The following is a 24,624-nucleotide window of genomic DNA, read 5'->3' as shown; positions in this document are numbered from 1 at the left end:
GCATTAGTTAGGCCCCATTTAGAATACTGTGAGCAATTTTGGGCCCCACACTTCAGGAAGGACCTACTGGCACTGGAGCGGGTCCAGCGGAGATTCACACGTATGATCCCAGGAATGGTAGGCCTAACATACGATGAACGTCTGAGGATCCTGGGATTATATTCATTGGAGTTTAGGAGGTTGAGGGGAGATCTAATAGAAACTTACAAGATAATGAATGGCTTAGATAGGGTGGATGTAGGGAAGTTGTTTCCATTAGCAGGGGAGACTAGGACCCGGGGGCACAGCCTTAGAATAAAAGGGAGTCACTTTAGAACAGAGATGAGGAGATATTTCTTCAGCCAGAGAGCGGTGGGTCTGTGGAATTCATTGCCACAGAGGGCGGTGGAGGCCAGGACGTTGAGTGTCTTTAAGACAGAAGTTGATAAATTCTTGATTTCTCGAGGAATTAAGGGCTATGGAGAGAGGGCGGGTAAATGGAGTTGAAATCAGCCATGATTGAATGGTCTAGTGGACTCGATGGGCCGAATAGCCTTACTTCCGCTCCTATGTCTTATGGTCTTATGGCCCCAGGCATCAGAATACTCGTCTAAAGACACCTGCTGAATGACTGTTCTGGGTGAGGCATCACTGGTGTGGCGTCACAGTCTCAGGATACCGGGTAGGCCATTTAGGACTGAGATGAGGAGAAATCGCTTCACTCAGTGGGTGGAGAACCTGTGGAAATCTCAACTACAGAAGGTTGTGGAGGTCAAGTCGCTGAATATATCAAAGAAGAAAATAGTTTTCTAGCCTTTCAAGGTGTCAAGGGGTATGTAGAGAGTGCAGGAGTATGGTGTTGAGATAGGGGATCAGCCATGAGCATATTGAATGGCGGAGCAGAGTCAATGGGATGAATGACCACTCCTGCTCCTATTTTCTATATAACTGATCTCACTGCATTTACTCATGACTTAGGGATAGAAAGCTACATATTTATATTTTTCTGAAGACATAAAGATAGGTGGCAATGTTAGCAGTGCAGATGGAAGGGTAAAATTACAAGACATGTTATGCAGTAAAGTGAGTAATGGCTGGCACGGTGGTGCAGTGGTTAGCACTGCTGCCTCACGGGGCCGAGATCCCGGCACCGGGTCACTGTCCGTGTGGAGTTTGCACATCCTCCCCGCGTTTGCGTGGGTTTCGCCCCCACAACCCAAAAGATGTGCAGGGTAGGTGGATTGGCCACTCTAAATTGCCCCTTAATTGGGGAAAAAAAATTGGATACTCTAAATTTATTTTTTAAACATGAAGTAAAGTGAATGGGCAGAAGTGTGGCAAATGGATTTCAATGTAGACAAATGCAGGCACATCCACTCTGGACCTGGAAAGTAAAGAACTGAGTTCGTTCTAAATCAGAAAAAAAGAAAAAAGCAAGCTCAAAGAGGTCCAAAGAGTTTTGTGGATCCAGGTGCATTAAGAAGCAATGAGCAGGTACAGGAAATAATCAGAAAGGCTAATCATAGAATCCCTACAGTGCAGAAGGAGGCCATTTGGCCCATTGAGTCTGCACCGACCCTTCGAAAGACCACCGTACCTCGGCCCTATCCCCCGCCCTATTCCTAATAGATTGTTGATCTTTATATTTAGAGAACTGGAATACTTATGCTGAAATTATGCAAAGTCCTGGATCAGAAAAGTATGGCCTAGGCCATGGCCAAGGTACCTGGATTCCAACAATTAAATTACAAGGAGAGATTACACAAACGCGGGTTTTATTTCCAGGAATTTAGAAAGTTACAGGGCGATTTGATTGAAATTTCGAGATCAAGTAAACAGAGAGAATCTATTTCTGATAGTTGGGGAATCTCGGACCAGGAGGCATCGTCTCAAAATTCGAACCTAGCCTTTCAGGAAAAAACCTCTGCATACAAAGCGTGGTAAAAGTTTAGTGACATGATTGAGTGGACTTAAAACTAAGTCCGGTTTTGGGCACATTTAACAAAGAACAAAGAACAATACAGCATAGGAACATGCCCTTCAGACCTCCAAGCCTGTACCAGTCATGATACCAACCTTTGCCAAAACTCTAAAGAACAAAGAGCAATGCAGCATGGTGTTTCACGGTGGCTGCAGCGGCAAGATTCATCCTGCTATTCACCGGCACTTTGCCCATTTTTTGGGTCTCGGGGAGTTTGAGGCAACTCTTTAGTCGATTCCCTTACAGCCCTTCACAGATTGAGGCGCCATTTTGACTGGCAGCATCCCCCCACACACACACTTTTAGGCCCCCACTTGCCTTCTGCCCCCCTCCTTCTCAATGCCTCTGGAACCCCACTTACCCCCTCCCTCTAATGGGCAAGGCCACCCTGGGCCTGATCCCTGGCAGCGCCAACCTGGCACCCAGGCGCCTTGGCATTGTCTACCTGGCACCCTGCCTGTGCGCCTGACACACTGGCAGTGCCACCCACACACCGTGGCCAAATGGGCACTGCTGGGGTGCCCAGATGTCACTGTTGCGGTCAGGCTGATAGTGCCAGGTGCCCAGGTGCCAGGGGAGTGACAGGGTACAATCCTACCCTGTCCTCAACCACCCTCCAGTCTCAAATAGTCTGAGGGCCCCCCTGAGGTGCTGTCACGGCTGGTCCACCTTTCTGGTATTCAGTGCTAAATGGCGTCCTGTTGAGTTCTCGCAGGCGTGGCTGTTGACTCAGGGGCGCCGGGTGAAAGTGGTACCCGGGTATTGGCTCATTTGAATAGACAGATCTCGATCATGCCCAGCGAGGGCAAGATCCAGATCACATCAGGTGGAGCAAGTCGGGCGACCCATGACCGGCCCGATGCAGATTTACCCACCATTATCGAAAACGAAAATCTCATTAAATGATGCAGACCACTGTCAAGGGACTAAAAAGGGACTCTAATACATGTACATGAAAATGAAAGTTTCCATGGTCCCCAAAGACCATTGGCTGTTCTCCCCTTTTGAGAGAGAGATCAGACTGGTGGTGATTTCACCTGAGGGCCACCATTCCTCAGGGGAGGGGCAGGGTTGAAAAGGCAGAGCCTTCATGTATAACGTCAGCCGGCACGGGAATTGAATAAATGTATTTACCTGTACAAAAATTTACATTTAAAAGCAGGACCTGCAGGTCAGTGCATTTACTTTTATGTGTGAATTTAGACTACAAAACAACATTTGAAGGAAGTGCTTTCTGATTAAATTACCCATCTTAATAAACATAGTTGAAATTTTTGATACCTCCTCTGGCACTGCTGAAGCTCACCAGGTCACGAGGAAATTCCTTAATTATCAAGAGGTTCATTCCATGGCAAGTTGACAGTGGAGAGTGAGAAGGAAGACATACCAGGTCCTCTCTGGAAATGTGAATACTGGTAGAACCTTTCCCTAGCCTAGGAGCACCAATGCCATAAGTACTGACTCTTCTGTTACCACAGATGAAATCAGTTAACGTGCTACAGGATTTTAAATTTTGCCTGGAATATTCCTTTCCTGTTCACCCCATTTGTACACAAGTCATTCTTCAGTCAACTGAAATATCAGGACAGCTTTCTAGATGACTTGCAAGGTCGAGTTGCAGAAGAATCTAGATCATCCAAAGACATTGCAGTCGTTCTGATGTATTACCTGTAACAAAATTACCAGGAGGCTCCTTCTCTGTGTTTTCGGTGAAAGCAAGTTATCAAACTCAACCACCTCTATCCATGTTGATCGCACTTGAACTGCTTGCTACTTGGTGTAGTGTTCTTTGTGTCGCTTATTCAGGATGGATTGCGTAGAGTTTCACAAACACCACAGTATAGCTTTTACTCAAACCAAGCTATGATTTTATTTACACAACTAAACTTAGTTCTTTTAGAATACAGAATTGATCAATAACATCTAACTACACTCACCTACTGCCAACCTCACTCACTGGTATAACCATAATCTAACCTTTTCACACTAACTGCTCTAATGACCTTCTCTAGCTGTCTCCTGCTTATACTCCTCTTCTAAGGTCTCGCATCACTGCTTTATATAGTAGTATCTGCAGCTCCATCTAGTGGATATTCATGGTACTACATTAACCTTTGTCATACTGATAGTTACGATAATACCACGCTTGGATTTTGATTTGTTTATTGTCACATATACCGAGGTACCGTGAAAATATTTTTCTGCGTGCAGCTCAAACAGATCATTGAAAAGAAAATACATAATAGGGCAACATAAGGTACACAATGTAATTACATAGACACCGGGATCGGGTGAAACATACAGGAGTGTAATATTAATCAGATCAGTCCATAAGAGGGTCGTTTAGGAATCTGGTAACAGCGGGGAAGAAATTGTTTTTGAATCTGTTTGTGCATGTTCTCAGACTTTTGTTTCTCCTGCTCAATATTCCAATGCAATTCAAGCCAATCAGAGCTAATCCCAGCCAATCAGAGACCAATTGGAACTTACAGGTTTGTTTTTCGGTTGAAGAGTTGAATTATATATAAAACTAAAAAAGCATTTCTACAACTAATTGAATTATTCAGCAAATTTCAAGAACAATGCAGTGGTAGAAAGCAATAGGATAAAATGTAGCAATTTAAAAAAATCATACAAAACTCTCTCACAGTAAGACTTTTTAGTAGCTTCGTAATATCTTGGCTCCAGGATACCACTGCAGGAGTTCCTCAGGATAGTGTCCTAGGCCCAACCATCTTCAGCTGCTTCATGAATGACCTAACTTTCTCATAAGGTCAGAAGTGGGAATGATCGCAGATGACTGCACAATGTTCTGCACCATTCGCGACTTCTCAATCATGAAGCAGTCCATGTCTAAATGCAGCAAGATCAGGATAATATCCAGGCTTAGCCGGCAAGTGGCAAGTTACATTTGTGTCACACAATTGCCAGGCCATGACCATCTTCCACAAGAGAGGATCTAACCATTGCCCCTTGACATTACCATCGCTGAATCCTCCACAATCAACATCCTGGGTCTTACCATTGATCAGAAACTGAACCGAACTAGCCATATTAATACTGTGCCTGCCAGAGCAGGTCAAGTGCCAGGAGTCCTATGGCGAGTAACTCCTCTCCTCACTCTGCAAAGCCTATCCACTGTCTACAAGGCACAAGTCTGGAGTGTAATGAAATACTTTCCACTTGCCTGAATGAGTGCAGCTCCAATACTCAGGCAGCTTGCCATCATTCAGGACAAAGCAGCCCACTTGATTGTTACCCCTTCCATAAACATTCAATCTCTCCACTACCGACAAACAGTGACAGCCGAGTGTACCATGTACAAAATGCACTCCAGTAACTTGCCAGGATTCCTTAGGCAGCATCTTCCAAATTCATGACCACTATCATCTAGAAGGACACGAGCAGCAGATACCTGGAAACCCCACCACCTGGAGGTTGCCCCAAGTTACTCATCACCCCGATTTGGAAATTTATTGTTGTTCCTTCACTTTCGCTGGGCTAAAATCCTGGAATTCCCTCCCTAACAGCACTGTGGGTGTACCTACACCTCAGGGACTGCAGCAGTTCAAGATTGCAGCTCACCACCATTTTCTGAAGGGCAACTAGGTATGGGCAATAAATGCTGGCCTAGCCAGCGACGCCCACATCCCGAAAATTCATTTTAAAAAACTAAACTCTTATTTGCTGTTTATACACAAAATAAATGAAAGGTCATTTTTTCCAAAGTGACGTCACAATCATGTTGCTAGATCTAATTGGAAAAGTATATTTCTGTAAATTGCTCATTCATGAAAACCTTTCCATGTTTTTTGATTTTATTTATTTTATTCTTTCATGCGAAGTGGATGTCACTGGATGTCCCTAACCCTAACCCTAATTTATTGACCATCCTTAATTGCATGGGTTGCTAAGGCCATTTCAGATGACAGTTAACAGTCAATCATATTGCTGAGGATCTGGACTCACGTCTTGTCCAGACCAGCTAAGGAGAACAGATTTCCTTCCCTAAAGAATATGAGTGAACCAGATGGGTTTTTTCAAGAACAATGATAGTTGCCATGATCACCCCAGGGACTAGCTTTATATACCATATAATCCACAGTGGGATTTGTATCTATGCCTCCAGAACATTAGCCTGGGACTCCAGATTACTAATCCAGTAACAGCACCACTACACCACCATCTCCCCGAAATTTGATTAAATTGAATCTAATGGGAAATAACATATATATTATAAGCTATTGTATCCTGCAGGATATACTGATGATTATGGCATGCTATTGTTAGAAATACAACATTTTATAAGACTTCTATGTTTTGGAACTGTGTCTTTAACTTAGGCTAAAATGAAGGGGGACCTGTTCCGAAGTCTGTCTAACAATAGGCCTGGGTGATGTGACTGTTAATGATTAAAGGGAGGATCGGGTTATTTTGATGGATAGATGATGTAAGGTGTTCACACATTTCCTGCTCGGCTCGCCAGGTCAGGAAATGAATGTAAATGCAGCCTCGACGGGGCATTCCTCGCCAAGGCCAGAAAAAAACACAAAGTTGCGTTCGATAGCGAAGTCGTTCTTGGCACCGCAGGATGTGAGAAATACTCCACTATTTGTGTCCAAAACGGGACTCTGTTTTCTTTCCGTTAAATCACACCCTAAATTTCTTCAAACATAATAATAATAATCACTTATTGTCACAAGTAGGCTTCAATGAAGTTACTGTGAAAAGCCCCTAGGGTTGACCCATGGTTAGCCCATAAAACCATGTTGTGCCATACTTTGAGCTATCAACTGAAAGTTCAAGTTTATTTTTTAAAAGTTAACAGTCTCTATGGGGTTGATAGAAATATTGATGCACTTACCCATACAGGGCACACAGAGGCCTCTTGGTTCCAGATTTGGGCCTGTAAGGCTTGGGTTCACCAGCCATATTGATATCTGAAAGAAAGGATACAAATCAATTTTATGCCCATATGATATACTGAATACATGTGTTACATCTCGTGAATATATTATGCACGATTTAGAATATGCCAGAGTTATTTCTAAATGCCAAGTGTATGCACACTAATTGTAATAATATCAGATGATAGTTACGCATGCTTCTGAGCAGCGATACCCAAAGTTTCCTCCATCTTTATTTCAGCTGGTTCACATTCACTGGGCAGATATCTTCCTCGGTCATCTTCAAAATGATATATTAATTAATTTAATGTTTTTAGTCAATGTGACTAATGTCCATCTTCATTCATTGTTCCCATTCAATCAGCAACTTCTATGTCATGCCATCTTTCCCATCATTGGTGATGCACATTCCATTGATGACATTGTAAGATAATTAAATACTTTCTAATGGTTCATATTTTGCGTATGGTTATATTTTTATGGTCCTGTTTGTCGAGCATAGCTCCAGATCCCGATGAGCTCACCGCCAATTATTTTAAGTAATTCATCGAAAATGCCTCATCAACCCTCTACCACATAAAATCCACTAGCTATGAACAATATTATCATGGCAAAAGATCACATTATTAAATACCTGAGAGATTATTACCCCCATTCCTCCCACCACCATAGATATAGGGCTCGCGGCTCGACTTTCATGACTGAGGCTGGTAGCTCAAGGGGGGTGGTGGCGGGTGATGGTTGATGGAGTCTGGGATGGAGTTAGGCTCACTGACCCCAGAAACAGAACATAAATGACCACGGGCGAGTGCCAAGGCGTGTTGGTTGGAAGGCCTTTCTTGGTTTTTCAAAAGCTGTCAGGCTCTCTAGCCCTCACCCCTCTCCTACCCAGGGCCCTAGAGGGGGGATGGTGACAAACACTGGGGCCCAGGGGATAGTGGCGACCTGGGCTCATTGCTCTAAAAGGAGTTTCTTGTTGTTCTCCAGCCTGAGCTGCCAAAGGCAGAGCTGCAGATCTGGAAGACCGACTTTAAAAAGAACCAAAGCCATCATCCTAGAGTTTGATTTCTTTTGAAAACAGGTCTGATCAATTTTACTGAGTTGTTGCGCAGCTGTTTCTGATCTTTGGGTAACTTCATGATTCCAGCTTTTTCTTGGAAAGTTCGCCTGAAAACCACTAAGCTGCCTGAAGGTCAACAGCAGCACATTTAACTGAGAGTGTTCCTGCTTGAAAATCGAAAAGTATGACTTCTATTTAATAGCCATTTGGATGCTGCTGGGATGAAGTTGGGGAGGTTTGGTGGTTTTGCAGGATTGGGTGGAGATTGGAGGGCTGGTCTAGGTCTGGGGTAGGTTGGGTGATGTTGGAGAGGTTGAGATAGGGGTGGGGTGGGGGAGGTTGGGGTAGCGGGAGGTTGGGGTGTTAAACGGGTGGGGGAGGTTTGGAAGTTTGGGATTAGGGAGAGGTTGGGAATAAGGTCGGCGTAGGTGGCACTTTTCTGCTGTTGGGATTTTTTATTTATGAATTACACTTTTCCATTTTTTGGCTGTAAATTCACAAATTATATGGCAGCTTCTGGGGGAAGTGGAAGCAACCCAATTGTTGAGTTAAGGCTGCTTTGAATTTATGTAACATGCATTATTCATCTCAGAAAAAATTCAGATCAACAACTGAATCTACATTTTTCCTGAGCTGCTGGTACATGTCTGATTGACAAATCTGGGGTAGTGTAATTCACGTAAAAGGGGCAGTTGAAAAAAAAAAGGGACAGTTGCCATTTATGATATATTGTGGGTTGGCACCGGAGAAATAAAATAAAAATAAATAATCTTTGTTGTCACAAGTAGGCTTACATTAACACTGCAATGAAGTTACTGTGAAAAGCCCCTAGTCACCACATTCCGGCGCCTGTTCGGGTACCTGGAGGGAGAATTCAGAGAATTCTGGTACAGGAATTGAACCTGCTGGCCTTGTTCTGCACCACAAACAGCTGTCTAGCCCACTGAGCTATATCAGCCAAGTCGGAATGATAAGGTTGTATTAGCTACAAAGTTTGATTGTTATGTAAATATTGTGATGTCTTTGTAGCCACTTTTCTAAGCATCAGTTGTTTGCTCTGTGATTAATTATCCTGAGAGAATGTGCATCTAATTTCATCATTGCTACAGTCACTCTTCCTACCTCATGCAGGTGTAATGAAAGACAAAACCTACATTTATACAGAACCTTTCACAACCTTCCAAATGACGTTACAACCAATTCAGTGCTTTTGAGTTGTAGTCACTGATATAATGCAGGCAATGTTATCAAATGGCAGGTTGGAGGGGCCAAATGGCTTACTCGTGCTCCTAATATGCTTGTTTGTATATCATTCTGGGTGAATGAGATTAGCTGAGCTCGATGGCCTTTGTCATCCGTAATTATCTTGAAGATGCTAGAATCATGGCTGGAGCTCTATTTATTTTGTTGTGAATAGGCTTTGTGGGATAACATTGCCAGGACAGGAGTACAGAGTCGGCCCAGAGTGAATTAATAACCTGGTTTATTCTTCAAATGATTCTCAAGACTCTTTTCCATTGACTTCAATCTTGTCCTTTTGTCCACTTACCTATTATCTCACTCTATCTTGGTGCTTTAATATGTTTTCTGAGGAATGAGAAATTGTCATACATAGTGATACAGGTTTACAGCATAGAAAGGTCCTTTTGTCCAACCCTTCTGCACCGGTCAAAAACAACCACCTATATATTTGAATACCATTTTCTAGCACTTGGCCCATAGCCTTGTATGCCTTGGCGTCGCAAGTGCATATCTAAATAGTTCTTAAATGTTAAGCGGTCTCTGCCTCCATCACCCTTTCAGGCAGTGAGTTCCAGACTCCCCACCGCACTCTGGGTGAAAACATTTTTCTTCACATCCTCTCTAAACCTCCTGCCCCTTATCTTTAATCTATGCCTCCTGGTCATTGATCCCTCCATCAAGGGCAAAGGTTTTTTTTGTAATAAATTTAGAGTACCCAATTTGTTTTTCCAATTAAGGGGCAATTTAGTGTGGTCAATTCACCTACCCTGTACATCCTTTTGGGTTGTGGGGATGAGACCCATGCAGACATGGGGAGAATACGCAAACTCCACATGGACAGTGACCCGTGGCCAGGGTTGAACCCGGGTCCTCGGCGTCATGAGGCAGCAGTGTTAAGCACTGCGCCACCATGCTGCCCAGAACAAAGGTTTCTTCCTGTGTACTCTATCTATGCCCCTCATAATTTTATATGTATCATTCATGTCCCCCCCTCAGTCTCCCCTTCTCCAAGGAAAACAACCCAAGTCTATCCAATCTCTCTTGATAGCTAAAATTCTCCAACCCAGGCAACATCCTGGTAAATCTCCTCTGTACCCTTTCCAGTGCTATCACATTCCTCCTATAATGTGGATTCCAGAACTACACATAATACTCTAGCTGCAGCCCAACCAATGTTTCATACAGTTCCAGCATAAACTCCCTGCTCTTAAACTCGATGCCTAAAGGCACGTGTTATTAACCACTGTATCCACCTGCCTTGCTACCATAAGGGGCCGATGTACATGCACATCTCTGATCCTCGGTGCTTCCCAGGGTCCTGCCATTCGTCATGTATTCCCTTTCCTTCTTTGCCCTGCCACTTATCCACTTATCGGATTGTTACGACAGCCTGGGCTAGGACACAATCAATTCCAACCCCCCTTGACCCAGAGTCGCAACACAATTGAATTAGCAAATAATTCTAAGAAATATATCCGAAGTCTTTGGCCATTGGCTGCCCAATAATTACAGTCACCAGGTATATAAATTTAAACACAATTCTTTTTTATTAATAACAAAAATTATAATGAAATATGCAGTAAATACAATTGGTTAACTATTATCTAGCTCTTAATTCCTCAGTTTAACTTGCTCCCACCCTCTATACATGTACAAGACAAACAAACACAGATGGGGAAGAGAGGTGTGAAAACAATAAGTAAAAGAAAACGATAAGAGTCTTTGTTTCAGATGGTTGTTTCTAGCTCATTTTCTTTCAAACCAAGTTTTCAGGTCATTATTTCTACATTCCAGTCTGTAATGGTTTTCACTGCAGGTTCATTCATGTCTCTGCAGTTTCAGAAATACAGCAGCACTTCTGGATAAAACATGAGAGAGAGAGAGAGAGAGAGAGGGTGTCCAGGGACCCAACTCTGCTCTCCTTAGGTCACTGGGGACTCATCTCACTCAAGCAGGATCCAATCACCACCTGTTACTGGGAAGAATATGGCCTTTTGACCAATTCATTGTCCATGGCGGAGACCGCGCACGAGGACCCGAACGCGCTGCAAGGTATTCCCGCACCCGCAGAACGCCGGGACCCATCCAGATCGCAAACATGCCCCCCTAGCAATCCCTCTACCTCAACCAGTGCCCGGGACCTTGCCAGACGTGACCCCAGATACGTAAACAGCGCCCTGGTCCCCGCCAGCGCCCTGGACCCCACCAGACACAACCACCTACCTTCCACAAGAGCTGACATCGGCCATCGGATCCCAGGATCATCCAGCAGCAGCCGCCGACCGAGGAAGCGAGGGAAACGCTGCGGTCTGCAGGTTAGACTGAAGCAACGCGGTTTCAAGACCCCTCTCCCCAGCATACACCTGGCAAACGTCCAAGCGATCGAAAACAAGCTGGATGAACTTAACACCAGACTTACCTCTCAGAGGGAAGTAAGAGACTGCTGTGTGCTCTGTTTCACAGAGACATGGCTCACCTTCCCCTCACCGGACTGTGCCATACAACCTGAAGGCTTCTCAATTCACCGGGCGGACCGCACGGCACCGTCAGGCAAAGCGAAGGGTGTAGGGGTTTGTCTCCTCATCAACTCCTCCCGGTGCTTGGATGTGGCGACTCTGGCGACCTACTGCTCCCCAGACCTGGAATACCTGACCGTGAAGTGCCGCCCATATTATCTTCCACGTGAGTTCACTTCAGCCATTATCACAGCGGTCTACATCCCACCCCAGGCAGTAGTGAGGAAGGCGCTGGACGAACTATACACAGTAATAAACAACTACGAACCGGAACACCCGGAGGTCTTGTTCATCGTGGCCGGAGACTTCAACAAGGCCAACCTCAAGAGTGTACTGCCAAAGTTCCACCAGCACATCTCCTGTCCCACCAGGGGCGACAACACTCTTGACCACTGCTACTCAAAAATCAAGGGCGCCTACCGTTCCATCCCCCGACCGCACTTTGGGAAATCAGACCATAAGACGGTGCTCCTTCTCCCGGCATACAAGCAGAAACTCAAGCGGGAGAATCCAGCTAAGAAGGTTGTGCAGTGCTGGTCCGAGGAGACAGAAGAGCTCTTACGTGACTGCTTAGAGACAGTGGACTGGTCCATATTTAAGAACTCAATGACCAACTTAAATGAGTATGCCACCACCGTCACAGACTTCATCAGCAAATGTGTGGACGAATGCGTGGCAAAGAAAGCAGTATGTGCGTTCCCCAACCGGCAACCATGGCTCAATCGCGAGATTGACTCCCTACTGAAGGACAGATCTGAGGCGTTCAAGGCAGACGACCCTGACCTATACAAGAAATCCAGGTACGACCTCCGCAAAGCCATCCAGAATGCCAAGAGAGAATATCAAACCAAGCTAGAGTCACAGACAGACTCTCGGCGGTTGTGGCAAGGACTAAACAACATAACGGGCTACAAAGTGAAGCCGAACAGTATCTCTGGCAGCAGCGCACCCCTCTCCGATGAACTCAATGCATTCTATGCTCAGTTCGAGCAGGTCACCAACAATCTGCTGGCGAGTGCCCCAGCAGCCCATAATTCACCCATACCCACCATCACAGCTTCCGAAGTCAGATTGGCCTTCCTGAAAGTGAACCTCGGAAGGCGACGGGCTCAGACGGGATCCCTGGTCGTGCACTCAGAGCCTGCGTGGACCAGCTAGCAGAGGTATTCATGGGCATCTTTAATCTGTCCCTACTCCACTCCGAGGTCCCCACCTGCTTCAAGAAGACCACCATCATACCGGTACCAAAGAAGAACCAGGCAACGTGCCTCAATGACTACCGACCAGTGGCCCTGACTTCAGTCGTAATGAAGTGCTTCGTGAAGTTGATCATGAAGCGCATCACCTCCATACTCCCAGAACGCCTTGATCCACTGCAATTCGCATAGCGCTGCAACCGGTCCACATCAGACACCATTTCCCTGGCCCTACACTCATCCCCAGAGCATCTCGAAAACAAGGACTCCTACATTAGACTCCTATTTATTGACTACAGCTCCGCCTTCAGCACCATAACCCCAGCCAAGCTCATATCAAAGCTCCAAAACCTAGGACTTGGCTCCCCACTCTGCAACTGGATCCTCGATTTTCTGACCAACAGACCACAATCAGTAAGAATGAACAACAACACCTCCTCCACAATAGTCCTCAACACCGGTGCCCCACAAGGCTGCGTACTTAGCCCCCTACTCTACTCCCTGTATACACATGACTGCGTGGCAAAACTTGGTTCCAACTCCATCTACAAGTTTGCTGACGATACGACCATAGTGGGCTGGATCTCGAATAACGATGAGTCCGAATACAGGAGGGAGATAGAGAACCTAGTGGAGTGGTGTTGCGACAACAATCTCTCCGTCAATGCCAGCAAAACTAAAGAGCTGGTCATTGACTTCAGGAAGCAAAGTACTGTACACACCCCTGTCAGAATCAACGGGGCCGAGGTGGAGATGGTTAGCAGCTTCAAATTCCTAGGGGTGCACATCTCCAAAAATCTGTTCTGGTCCACCCACGTCGATGCTACCACCAAGAAAGCACAACAGCGCCTATACTTCCTCAGGAAACTAAGGAAATTCGGCATGTCCACATTGACTCTTACCAACTTTTACAAATGCACCATAGAAAGCATCCTATCTGGCTGCATCACAGCCTGGTATGGCAACTGCTCGGCCCAGGACCGCAAGAAACTTCAGAGAGTTGTGAACACCGCCCAGTCCATCACACGAACCTGCCTCCCATCCATTGACTCCATCTACACCTCCCACTGCCTGGGGAAAGCGGGCAGTATAATCAAAGATCCCTCCCACCCGGCTTACTCACTCCTCCAACTTCTTCCATCGGGCAGGAGATACAGAAGTCTGAGAACACGCACAAACAGACTCAAAAACAGCTTCTTTCCCACTGTCACCAGACTCCTAAAAGACCCTCTTATGGACTGACTTCATTAACACTACATCCTGTATGCTTCATCCGATGCCAGTGCTATGTAGTTACATTGTATATGTTGTGTTGCCCTATCATGTACTTTCTTTTATTCACTTTTCTTCTCATGTACTTAATGATTTGTTGAGCTGCTCGCAGAAAAATACTTTTCACTGTACCTCGGTACACGTGACAATAAACAAATCCAATCCAATCCACCAGCCAATCAATCGAACCGAGTGCCACCCCATCACCTGGGTGCCACAAAGTCTCGGTTCTGTTGTCCAAAGCTAGCAGAGTGTACTGTGTTGTAACCTTTGAATTCCTTTCTTCCGCTCTCAGCTTAAAGGTTTAGCCCATTTAGCATCCATGGATCAAAATGATAACAGCAAAAAAATAAAGAAAGTGGAAATAAAAACAGGACGGGCCCTTATATGATTGAATGCCATTTGCTACTATCAGCCCTCTGACCAGCCCATCTATGTCCTCCAGTAACCTACGACTAGCCTCCTCATTATTTACCACCCCAACCAGTTCTGTCGCATAGTACATATTGAAAATATACTGCAGTAAAAAGCAGTAATTAGCAGAATGCTTGGACTAGCTGATCAAGAAAACATAGACACAATTATGGGCCATTCAGTCTTTGACCTCTGGCATCTTAATCGTTGTATCATACAGAGGTACCTGAGGATTCCAATGCTTCTCATTGACTGTGAAGATTATATTGTTCAATCATTCCACTTTGTTGCTCAGGAATCATTTGACCCTTCCACTGTGTGACATTACTGATGTAATAGAATCTAATTTCATGAAAATTTAAATTGACTATCATGCGCCAAGGCATAAGAAAGTCTTCTACAGAATGGATAAGATCGTGTGCAGTTTATCCGGGTTGTGAGCATTGAATCTATCCTCCAAATATGCATTTACTATCACTGTGTTGATATTGTGCAAAAAGTAGAACACTTAATGAAGGCCAAGGCAGTCACTGATATCAGTGTCGTCATCTGCACAGTATTACAAATAACTAGTAGGATATTTTCCTGTCAAATTAACAACATTGCACAATGTAAAATTTGTACTCACTGGTTTGTCACAGTAAGATCACCTTTTGTGCTCACTGCATTATATCATTGCTGCTCTTAGTATTAATGATCCATGCTGCATAAACACTGGATGATATTTGTAAACAAATGCCATCAATGGATGTTATGATTTTACTTGTATGTTTGTTCTTGCTGGATTGATTGATGAGGAGGAACAATCATGCATGATTGAAGGGGTAGGGGTTAAGTGTTGGGGGGGATAAGGGCCCCATAAAGTGAGAAGCACCAGAGCCTGTGATTGATTCCCCTGGCCCTGCTCACACCTCTCACCCTTCCACCCATCCCCATGGTTCCTCATATTCTCTGTGCCAGCCACATAACCACTTACCCAGTATCCATTATCAGCAGGTTTGAAGAGCCATGTGAATGTGGCAGAAAAATAAACTTCTAACAATCTAATACAGTTCTTAATCCTATACACTTGATAGTGAAAACATCTCCACTCATAAACCTCATTTAAAGCTCTTAAATCTCCATGAATGATTAATCTGTTCTTTAAAAAAAACCTTCTATTCAGACTCCACAGCAAAAGCAGCTGACCCTTTAACAGCCTCTTTCAATTGTTAATTCAGAACCTTGTGAGGTAATTGTAGCTTTTGAAATTTAGCCAAGCATTTAGAATGTCACAACAATAGCCCTTTGGTAAATGTCAAATAACTCAATTGAAAGCAATTGAACTCTGCATGACCAGAGGTGGTGGTGGAAGCAGGGACAATAGTGACATTTAAGGGGCATCTTGACAAATACATGAATAGGATGGGAACAGAGGATTTTAGTTTAGACGGGCAGCAGGGTCGGCACAGGCTTGGAGGGCTGAAGGGCCTGTTCCTGTGCTGTACTTTTCTTTGTTCTTTGACCAAATCCTACTCTTTTTTTCTAACCTTCAGCAGATGGCATTTTAAAAAAGTTCTTAAGGACGGCTGCAGTCTGTTCTAATTTATAAGGTGAAAGAGCAGAGGATTTAAAAAACTTCATATCATAACAGTTGTACAGACCTTAACCTTATGTTTCTGTTCATACCATTGATTTATAATTCTCACACTGCAGGTTAAAGCTCTTGCAACAGACAAAATATTACATGCTTGAATTCAGCATTAAGCTCAAATGATTGCTGAATTTGGGATTTCCCTCCAGTGTTAATTATGCCCACCCCCTTTTCGCCAAGACAAAAATTGGATCAGTTGGAAGTGGGGGTGAGTTTCCACATCCAGGTCCCAACTGCTTTTTCAAAGGTCTGTGGAGTCTTTCCAACTCACAGAAAATTCATCCCTCTCTCTCCTTGGTACTACTACACAGCAGTCATCAATAGTAGACTTAGATCATAGAATTTACAATACAGAAGGAGGCCATTCAGCCCATCGAGTCTGCACCGGCCTTGGAAAGAGCACCCCACCCTAGCCCACACCTCCACGCCATCCCCACAACCCCACCCAACACTAAGGGCAATTTTGGACACTAAGGGCAATTTAGCATGGCCAATCCACCTAACCTGCACATCTATGGACTGTGGGAGTAAACCGGAGTACCGGAGGAAACCCATGCACACATGAGGAGGACGTGCAGACTCCGCACAGACAGTGACACAAAGCCAGGAATCGAACCTGGGACCCTGGAGCTGTGAAGTAATTGTGCAAACCACTATGCTACCGTGCTGCCCACAATGCTACCGTGCTGCCACTTCTCACTGTGAATGGAAATATCTGAGTTCACAACTGAATGGGGCCAATGCCCTTGACAGCTCCAGTAACAATGGAGATTTTGTTTTCTATATTGTAATTAGTAAATGCTTTCTTTAGTGAACTTCTGCCCTTTAGATTATCAGACCATCCAAGATTATCTTTCCAAGCACATGTTCACTGACCTGATAAACTTGACTATCATAGACTATCATAAAATTTACAGTGCAGAAGGAGGTCATTCGGCCCATCGAGTCTGCACCGGCTCTTGGAAAGAGCACCCCACCCAAGGTCAACACCGCCACCCTATCCCCATAACCCCGTAACCCCACCCAACACTAAGGGCAATTTTGGACACTAAGGGCAATTTATCACGGCCAATCCACCTAACCTGCACATCTTTGGACTGTGGGAGGAAACCGGAGCACCCAGAGGAAACCCACGCACACACGGGGAGGATGTGCAGACTCCGCACAGACAGTGACCCAAGCCGGAATCGAACCTGGGACCCTGGAGCTGTGAAGCAATTGTGCTATCCACAAGGCTACCGTGCTGCCCTATCCGGGTTTTGTCCCCACCTTCTTCAAGAGTACACTTATTAACTTCCCTCCTATATGCACTCAACCTTAACTTCTCTAATACCCTTCTCAGTTTGAAGCCTACTTGTGACAATAAGCGATTTTCATTTCATTTAATTTCCTTTCCTGACAAAATGCTGCAAGGATCTCAGTCTTATAACAACAACTCCACCTCTCCTGCAACTCCTGGTTTCTAGCACTAAGACTAGAACCGTTAAGACTGCAAACAACATTCTGTAATGTCGTGACAACTCCATTCTCATCCATAGCATCCCCCCCACTGCCCATCTGTGACACCGCTCTTCACTTATACCTGTTATATTGTGTAGTGAGTCGATTTCCATTTATTTCTTCTCCTCTCCCCACAATACCATCATCCATCGCACCCCTGGTTCCTGATGTTTCTTGTGCTCTGGTCTAGCAAGCAAATGAGTGGAGGAGAACTGCTGCTCAATCTATCCTCAAGATAAGGATGGTGCCATTTACATGGCCAGGGTGGGTACATCAGTGGTTCCTGATGGAACTGTTAATACTCTGTTTCGTATTTTATAACCGGCTTCTTTTCAATTTCACATATCATCCAAATTTCCTGCAGCTTTTAGTTAAAAATGCAATATATAATGCGAAATATTGTGAGTAACTATCTGAAAGTGAACATAAACGGATATGCATTATTCTTAAATCATTTGAGAAGGCTTGTCATGTAAAATTTACTCTTCTAAATCAAATCTGGCTGTTTCTTCAATCATTGCTCCATAGACAATCCCCCAGTTTACACTTCAGATACAAGCTTTCCCTTTGTTGATGTTCAGCTGAAGGGTCTTCAAGTGACTGGGTCAAGCTTTTGATCTTTTAAAAACAAGTAATGCATTTGCTTGCTTCCTGTTCTGCGAAATCAAAGTTCAGAATAATTTGTTCAGAACGTCAGTCAGGTTCTGAAAAAAAAATTCTCATTTGCTTGAGAGCTGTATGAATATTCCAGCAAGCCGATGGAGTTCATTTAGTCTTAAATCATTCAAATGTATCATGTACCTTTGCCACAATGATTTTGGAATGGTCTCGAAGACTGGGTCTACTGCAAAGAATTGTGTCATCGAGCAAATACTTTCGGAGCAAAAGTAATCAAATATTTTAATTAATTATTTTTTCATTTTCACTACTGATGTTTTGAGCGTATTATTGTAGACAAAGTGTCATAACATCTGTGATAAGATCGGATGTACATCTAAAGGGCAGTACATCGGCAAATAACAATTTCAAGATGAAAAACATATTCCAGAGAAGCTAAATTGTTCTGAACAAAGACTCCGTGGGACATCTCCTGTCTCAGAGATGAGTTGCACATATACACCAAATATCAGTTTGTTGAGCTTTAGAGAAGTACTTGAGAACAGATCAAAGGGTAGGAATGCTTTTGAAAGAATGCTTAAGGACAAAAAAAATACAATTTTATAAAAATTCATTTTTTAGCGGATGTGGACTTCGCTGACTAGGCCAATGCTCATCCCTAATTGCCGTTTGGAAGGCGGTGGGGAACTGCTGTTATACCCTGATGCAAGATCAATTGCACAAAGACTAAAGTTGGGTACAACTGTGGCTTTATTACAGTCAGATGTGTGGCTTCCTGCTGCAGCTGGCGAAATGGCAGGGCACTGGAGGTCATGCATATTTATACAGTTCTCCGTGGGCGGAGCCAGCCACCAGGAGCTACCGGCGAACCTGTAGTACAGGTCCTACCTTACATCTCCTATTACAGTGGTTCACCACATTCGCCCCCTGTTAAAAATGAGTCCGACGGAGTGACGTGAAACTATATATAATTAGTGCAATTGTGTACAGTGGTAGGGAAAGAAAAGTCCATGTCGATGGTGCGGAGTCCGTCAAAGGTTCAGCCGGTCCGGTGCTTTGGTGCTTCGTTGGGAGCGGCGTAACGGTGGCGGGGAAGCCGGTTCTGGCGGTGGTGGAGGTGGCACCGATGGCGGTGCTGATGCTGGCCAGTCATCTGGGAACTCCGGGAGCATGCAGAAGTCCTCTTCGTCCTCTTGTGCGGAAAAGGGGAGGGGGGGTGGTCTGGTGGGGTCAATATTGGTGCACGGTGGGAGGTGCGCATTGGTGGGGGTGTGTGTTGGCGTGGAACCTGGCGATGCCAGGTCCCTGAATGGGACAGTATCTTGGCAGCCATCGAGGAACTCAACGTCGGCATATTGAAAGTTGGCGTGGAGCAGGTGAAACCTGTCCACCAAGGGGTCTGCCTTGTGGAATCGGACATGCCTACGGAGAAGGACCGGTCCTGGAGCAGCGAGCCAAGTCGGGAGCGACACCCCGGATGTGGACTTCCTGGGGAAGGTAAAAACACGTTCATGAGGTGTGTTATTAGTGGCGGTGCACAATAGTGACCGGATGGAGTGCAGAGCGTCAGGGAGGACCTCCTGCCAGCGAGAGGCTGGGAGGTTCCTGGACCGTAGGGCCAGCTGGACGGCCCTCTAAACCGTCCCATTCTCCCGTTCTACTTGCCCGTTTCCCCGGGGGTTGTAGCTGGTCGTCCTGCTGGAGGCTATACCCCTGCTGAGCAGGAACTGACGCAGCTCATCGCTCATGAATGAGGATCCCCTGTCACTGTGGATGTAGGCGGGGAAACCAAACAGAGCGAATATGGTGCTGAGGGCCTTGATGATGGTGGCAGACCTCATATCAGGGCATAGGATGGCGAAGGGGAATCTGGAGTACTCATCGACCACACTGAGGATATACGTTTTACGGTCGGTGGAGGGGAGGGACCCTTTGAAATCCACGCTGAGGCGTTCAAAGAGGTGGGAAGCCTTCACCAGGCGCGCACAGTCTGGCCGTGCAGCTTGCACTCCGCACAGACCTGGCAGTCCCTGGTGACTGTCCTTCCTTCCTCGACGGCGTAAGGCAGATTGCGAGCTTTGACCAGATGGTACAATCGAGTGACCCGCGGGTGACAAAGGCTGTTGTTTAGGGCCCGGAGTTGGTCTACTTGTGCACTGGCACATGTACCTCATGTGTCCGGAGGCTCGTTGAGTTTACCGGGGCAATACAAGATCTCGCAATTATAGGTGGAGAGCTTGATTCTCCACCGCAAGCTTTTATCATTTTTGATCTTGCCCCGCTGTGTGTTATTGTACATGAAGGCTACCGACCATTGGTCCGTAAGGAGAGTGAATCTCATACCAGCCAGGTAATGTCTCCAATGCCGCACAGCTTCAACGATAGCTTGGGCCTCCTTTTCGACGGATGAGTGTCGAATTTCAGAGGCACGAAGGGTGCGGGAAAAGAATGCCACGTGTCTGCCTGCCTGGTTTAGTGGCGGCAAGGGCGATGTCTGAAGCATCGATTTCTACTTGGAAAGGCAGTGGCCTTGGCGATGTCTGCTCTGATGCGGGCGAAAGCATGTTGTGCCTCGGCCTCGAGGGGGAATTGGGTGGACTGAATGAGTGGACGGGCCTTGTCCGCAGAGTTTGGGACCCACTGAGCATAGTAGGAAAAGAACCCCAGGCAGTGTTTGAGGGCCTTGGGGCAGTGGGGGAGGGGATGTTCCATCAGGGGGCACATGCGGTCGGGGTCGGGCCCGAGAAGTCCGTTTTGGACTATATAGCTGAGAATGACTAACCGGGTCGTGCTGAACACACACTTCTCTTTGTTGTAGGTCAGGTTGAGAAGAGTGGCAGTGCGGAGGAATTTATCGAGGTTGGCATCGTGGTCCTGCTGGTCATGACTGGAGATGGTGACATTATCTAAGTACGGAAAGGTGGCCCGCAAAGCGTACTGGTCGACCATTCGGTCCATCTCTCTTTGGAAGACCAAGACCCCATTTGTGACACCGAAAGGGACCCTAAGGAAGTGATGGAGACAGCCGTCTGCCTCGAAGGCAGTGTATGGCTGGTCCGACTTCCGGATGGGGAGCTGGTGGTAGGCGGATTTCAGATCAATTGTTGAGAAGACCCGGTACTGCGCAATCTGATTGACCATATCAGATATGCATGGGAGTGGGTATGCGTCGAGCTGCTTGTACCGATTGATGGTCTGACTGTAGTCCACGACCATCCTGTGTTTCTCCCCAGTTTTAACACTACCACTTGGGCTCTCCAGGGGCTGGTGCTGGCCTTGATAATACCCTCCTTAAGCAGCCGCTGGACTTCGGACCTGATGAAGGTCTTGTCCTGGGTGCTGTACCGTCTGCTCCTAGTGGCAACGGGCTTCCAATCTGCAGTTAGATTGGCAAAAAGGGAGGGGGGATCGACCTTGCAGGTCGCGAAGCCGCAAACGGTAAGGGGGGGTAAGGGCCCGCCGAATTTGAGGGTGAGGCTCTTGAAGTTGCACTGGAAGTCCAGGCCCAACAGGAGTGCAGCGCAGAGATTAGGAAGAACATAGAGGCGGAAGTTACTAAATTCTACGCCCTGGACCGTGAGGGTGACAGTACAAAAACCTCGGATTGGGACGGAGTGGGATCCAGATGCTAGGGAGATCCTTTGATTGGCAGGGTGGACCTCGAGGGAGCAGAGCCTTACCGTATCTGGGTGAACGAAGCTTTGGGTGCTCCCGGAGTCCAGCAGGCACGAGGTCGCGTGGCCGTTGATTTTAACCATCATCGACGCGGTGGCGGGATGTCTGGAGACGCTGTGGGGGACAAGATGGCGGCACCCATGGTGCGCGCATTGCGGGGTTGGGACAAGATGGCAGCGCCATGGTGCGCACATTGCGGGGTCGGGACAAGATGGCGGCACCCATGGGGCGCACGTGGCTGAAGGGAGACAAGATGGCGGCGCCCATTGGTCGCACATGGACTCGGGAGGAAAAATTAAATGAAATGAAAAATGAAAATGAAAATGAAATGAAATGAAAATCGCTTATTGTCACAAGTAGGCTTCAAATGAAGTTACTGTGAAAAGCCCCTAGTCGCCACATTCCGGCGCCTGTTCGGGGAGGCTGTTACGGGATTACGAGAAGATGGCGGCGCCCATTGTGCGTTACGAGAAGATGGCGGCTCCCATTGTGCGTCTGGCATGGGGGAGGGGGCGATAGCGGGCGCGATTGCAGTGACTGCGCGGGCCTGGCACACAGCCGCGAAGTGGCCCTTTTTAATGCAGGCTTTACAAACTGCAGTGCGGGCCGGGCAGTGTTGGCGGGGGTGCTTCTGCTGACCGCAGAAGTAGCAACGGACACCCCCGGGGTGTGCGGGTCGGCGTGCGGCACAGGCGTATTGGGAAGGCAAGTCCCCGGCTGAGGAGGTCGTCGGCGGTGTCCAGGAGGGGTAGGAAGGAGTAGAAGGGTGGACAGCGTGGCGGGAGGGGTACGATTGTACGTTACGGGATGCGACCTTCATGGAGAGCACCAAGGTTTTCATATCCGCCAATACCAGCGTGGCCCCTTCCAGTAATCGTTCTCGGATGCGGTCCAACGCAATCCCCATCACGAAGGCATCGCGCATGAGGAGATTCGCGTGTTCGGTGGCCGTAACGGCCTGACAGTCACAGTCCCGGACGAGTGGAATTAGGGCCTGCCAGAAGTCTTCGATGGACTCACCAGGTAGTTGCGAGAGGGTGGCGAGTACATGCCTGGCGAAGAGCGTGTTCGCCTTCTGCGCGTAGTGTTCCTTAAGGAGTTCCATTGCTTTTGTGGAATTCGTGGCGTCTTGGATCAACGGGAACACGCTGGAGCTTAGTCTAGAATACAGGACGTTTATCTCCTGAGCCTCCATTGGCTCGGGGTCTGCAGCCTTGATGTAGGCCTCAAAACATGCTAGCCAGTGAGTAAAGTATTTTCTGGCATCAGGCGAGTGCGGATCCAGCTGCAGGCGATCGGGCTTAATTCTGATATCCATTCTGTGGAAAATCTGACTGTAATAAATTGATGCTCGATCAATAGCACAAAGACTAAAGTTGGGTACCAGCGAACCTGTAGTGCAGGTCCAACCTTACATCTCCTATTACAGTGGTTCACCACATACCCCTCACGAGGACCACGGGGAAACCATCATTGTTCTCCTCAAAGGACTCATGGAGGACAAGCTTCCCAGATTGGGGGCAGAGGTGATCTGCCTGAGGCTCCATATGAACCAGTATAAAAGCTGGTCCAAAGCAGGGCTTGGTGTGGTTCATTGTCCCAGCAAGGACTGTACTGGGAGCAGTCTGCCTTAAGCAGAACTTTTTAAATTGTGAAATAAATCTATGTTCATTTACCGCCGGCTTCCTCAAGTTACATTACTGGCGATGAGGAGAACAAGGCCAGCAGTGCGGGTTCAATTCCCGTACCAGCTTACCTGAACAGGTGCCGGAATGTGGCGACTAGGGGCTTTTCACAGTAACTTCATACTAGTAACAATAAAAGATTATTATTAATTTAGAATGCCAGGTAACTTAATAAACGCTTCAAAATTGTTTTGACATGTAAATATGAAGTTTAATCATGTCTTTATAGGCAACTTTCTGACTTTGAAGACAGAACTCCTCCCCATTTAGATTTTACCTAGAACACAGACACAGATGTTTTTGACCAGTAAAAATTGGAAAATCCTGCCCGACTCCCCTTCCCCTCTTTGCCATCTGTCACCTGTTCTTAAGTTTGCTGCATCTTTGTCGCGATCTCTCCCAGCTCTCACTAGTCACTGTTCCAACTATTCCACACCTCTTATACAGTACAATATCCAACACATTTTTCCCTCTCTTTTAGTTCTGACAAAGAATCAAATGGACTGGAAACATTAACTCTGTCTTCTCTCCCTGTGGTGCTGCCAGACCCACTGGGTTTTCCCAGCATTCTCTGCTTTTGATACAAATTGGAAAATGACTGACTTCTTCCCTTGATTAGGACTTGGGAGTAGAAAGAACAGCAGAGTTTAATTTGCTTATTGCAGTGCGAGCAGTACCTTTGTTTCTGTATGTGTGAAGTCACTTCAGTGGCTATTACTAACAAATTTGTTAATGCAGTTGCAGGAAATTTCTTATTTTAAAAGACGGAGCCTGTGGAACAGGGAAAGGAATTTCATAGTGATGAATTATTTATCACTGCTCCACAGCAGGCGAGCCTGTTCCTGGGGCTGTTTGATCACCTGGATGCAGTGAACACAGAAAGATTGCGTCCGGAGGAGCACATGCCTGAAGGCAGCCCATTTAATATTCTGCAATTTAAATTGTT

The 24,624-nt window shown here is 46.3% G+C and overlaps 1 protein-coding gene across 5 annotated transcripts in view; it reads right to left on the bottom strand.

Annotated features, from left to right (window-relative positions):
* LOC140385610 (RNA-binding Raly-like protein) overlaps nt 1-24,624 on the bottom strand; it is a 1,446,698-nt gene that overhangs the window by 382,309 nt on the left and 1,039,765 nt on the right. For all 5 annotated transcript variants that reach the window (XM_072467935.1, XM_072467934.1, XM_072467936.1 and 2 more), the window contains one exon: nt 6,825-6,900. In XM_072467935.1, the coding sequence (XP_072324036.1) occupies nt 6,825-6,900 (76 nt within the window). The remainder of the gene's footprint in view (nt 1-6,824; nt 6,901-24,624) is intronic.

The sequence above is a fragment of the Scyliorhinus torazame genome, chromosome 11 (assembly GCF_047496885.1).
Source record: "Scyliorhinus torazame isolate Kashiwa2021f chromosome 11, sScyTor2.1, whole genome shotgun sequence".
Taxonomy (NCBI): Eukaryota; Metazoa; Chordata; class Chondrichthyes; order Carcharhiniformes; family Scyliorhinidae; genus Scyliorhinus; species Scyliorhinus torazame.
The sequence above is the reverse complement of the archived record's forward strand: the minus strand, read 5'-3'. Positions and strand labels throughout refer to the sequence as shown.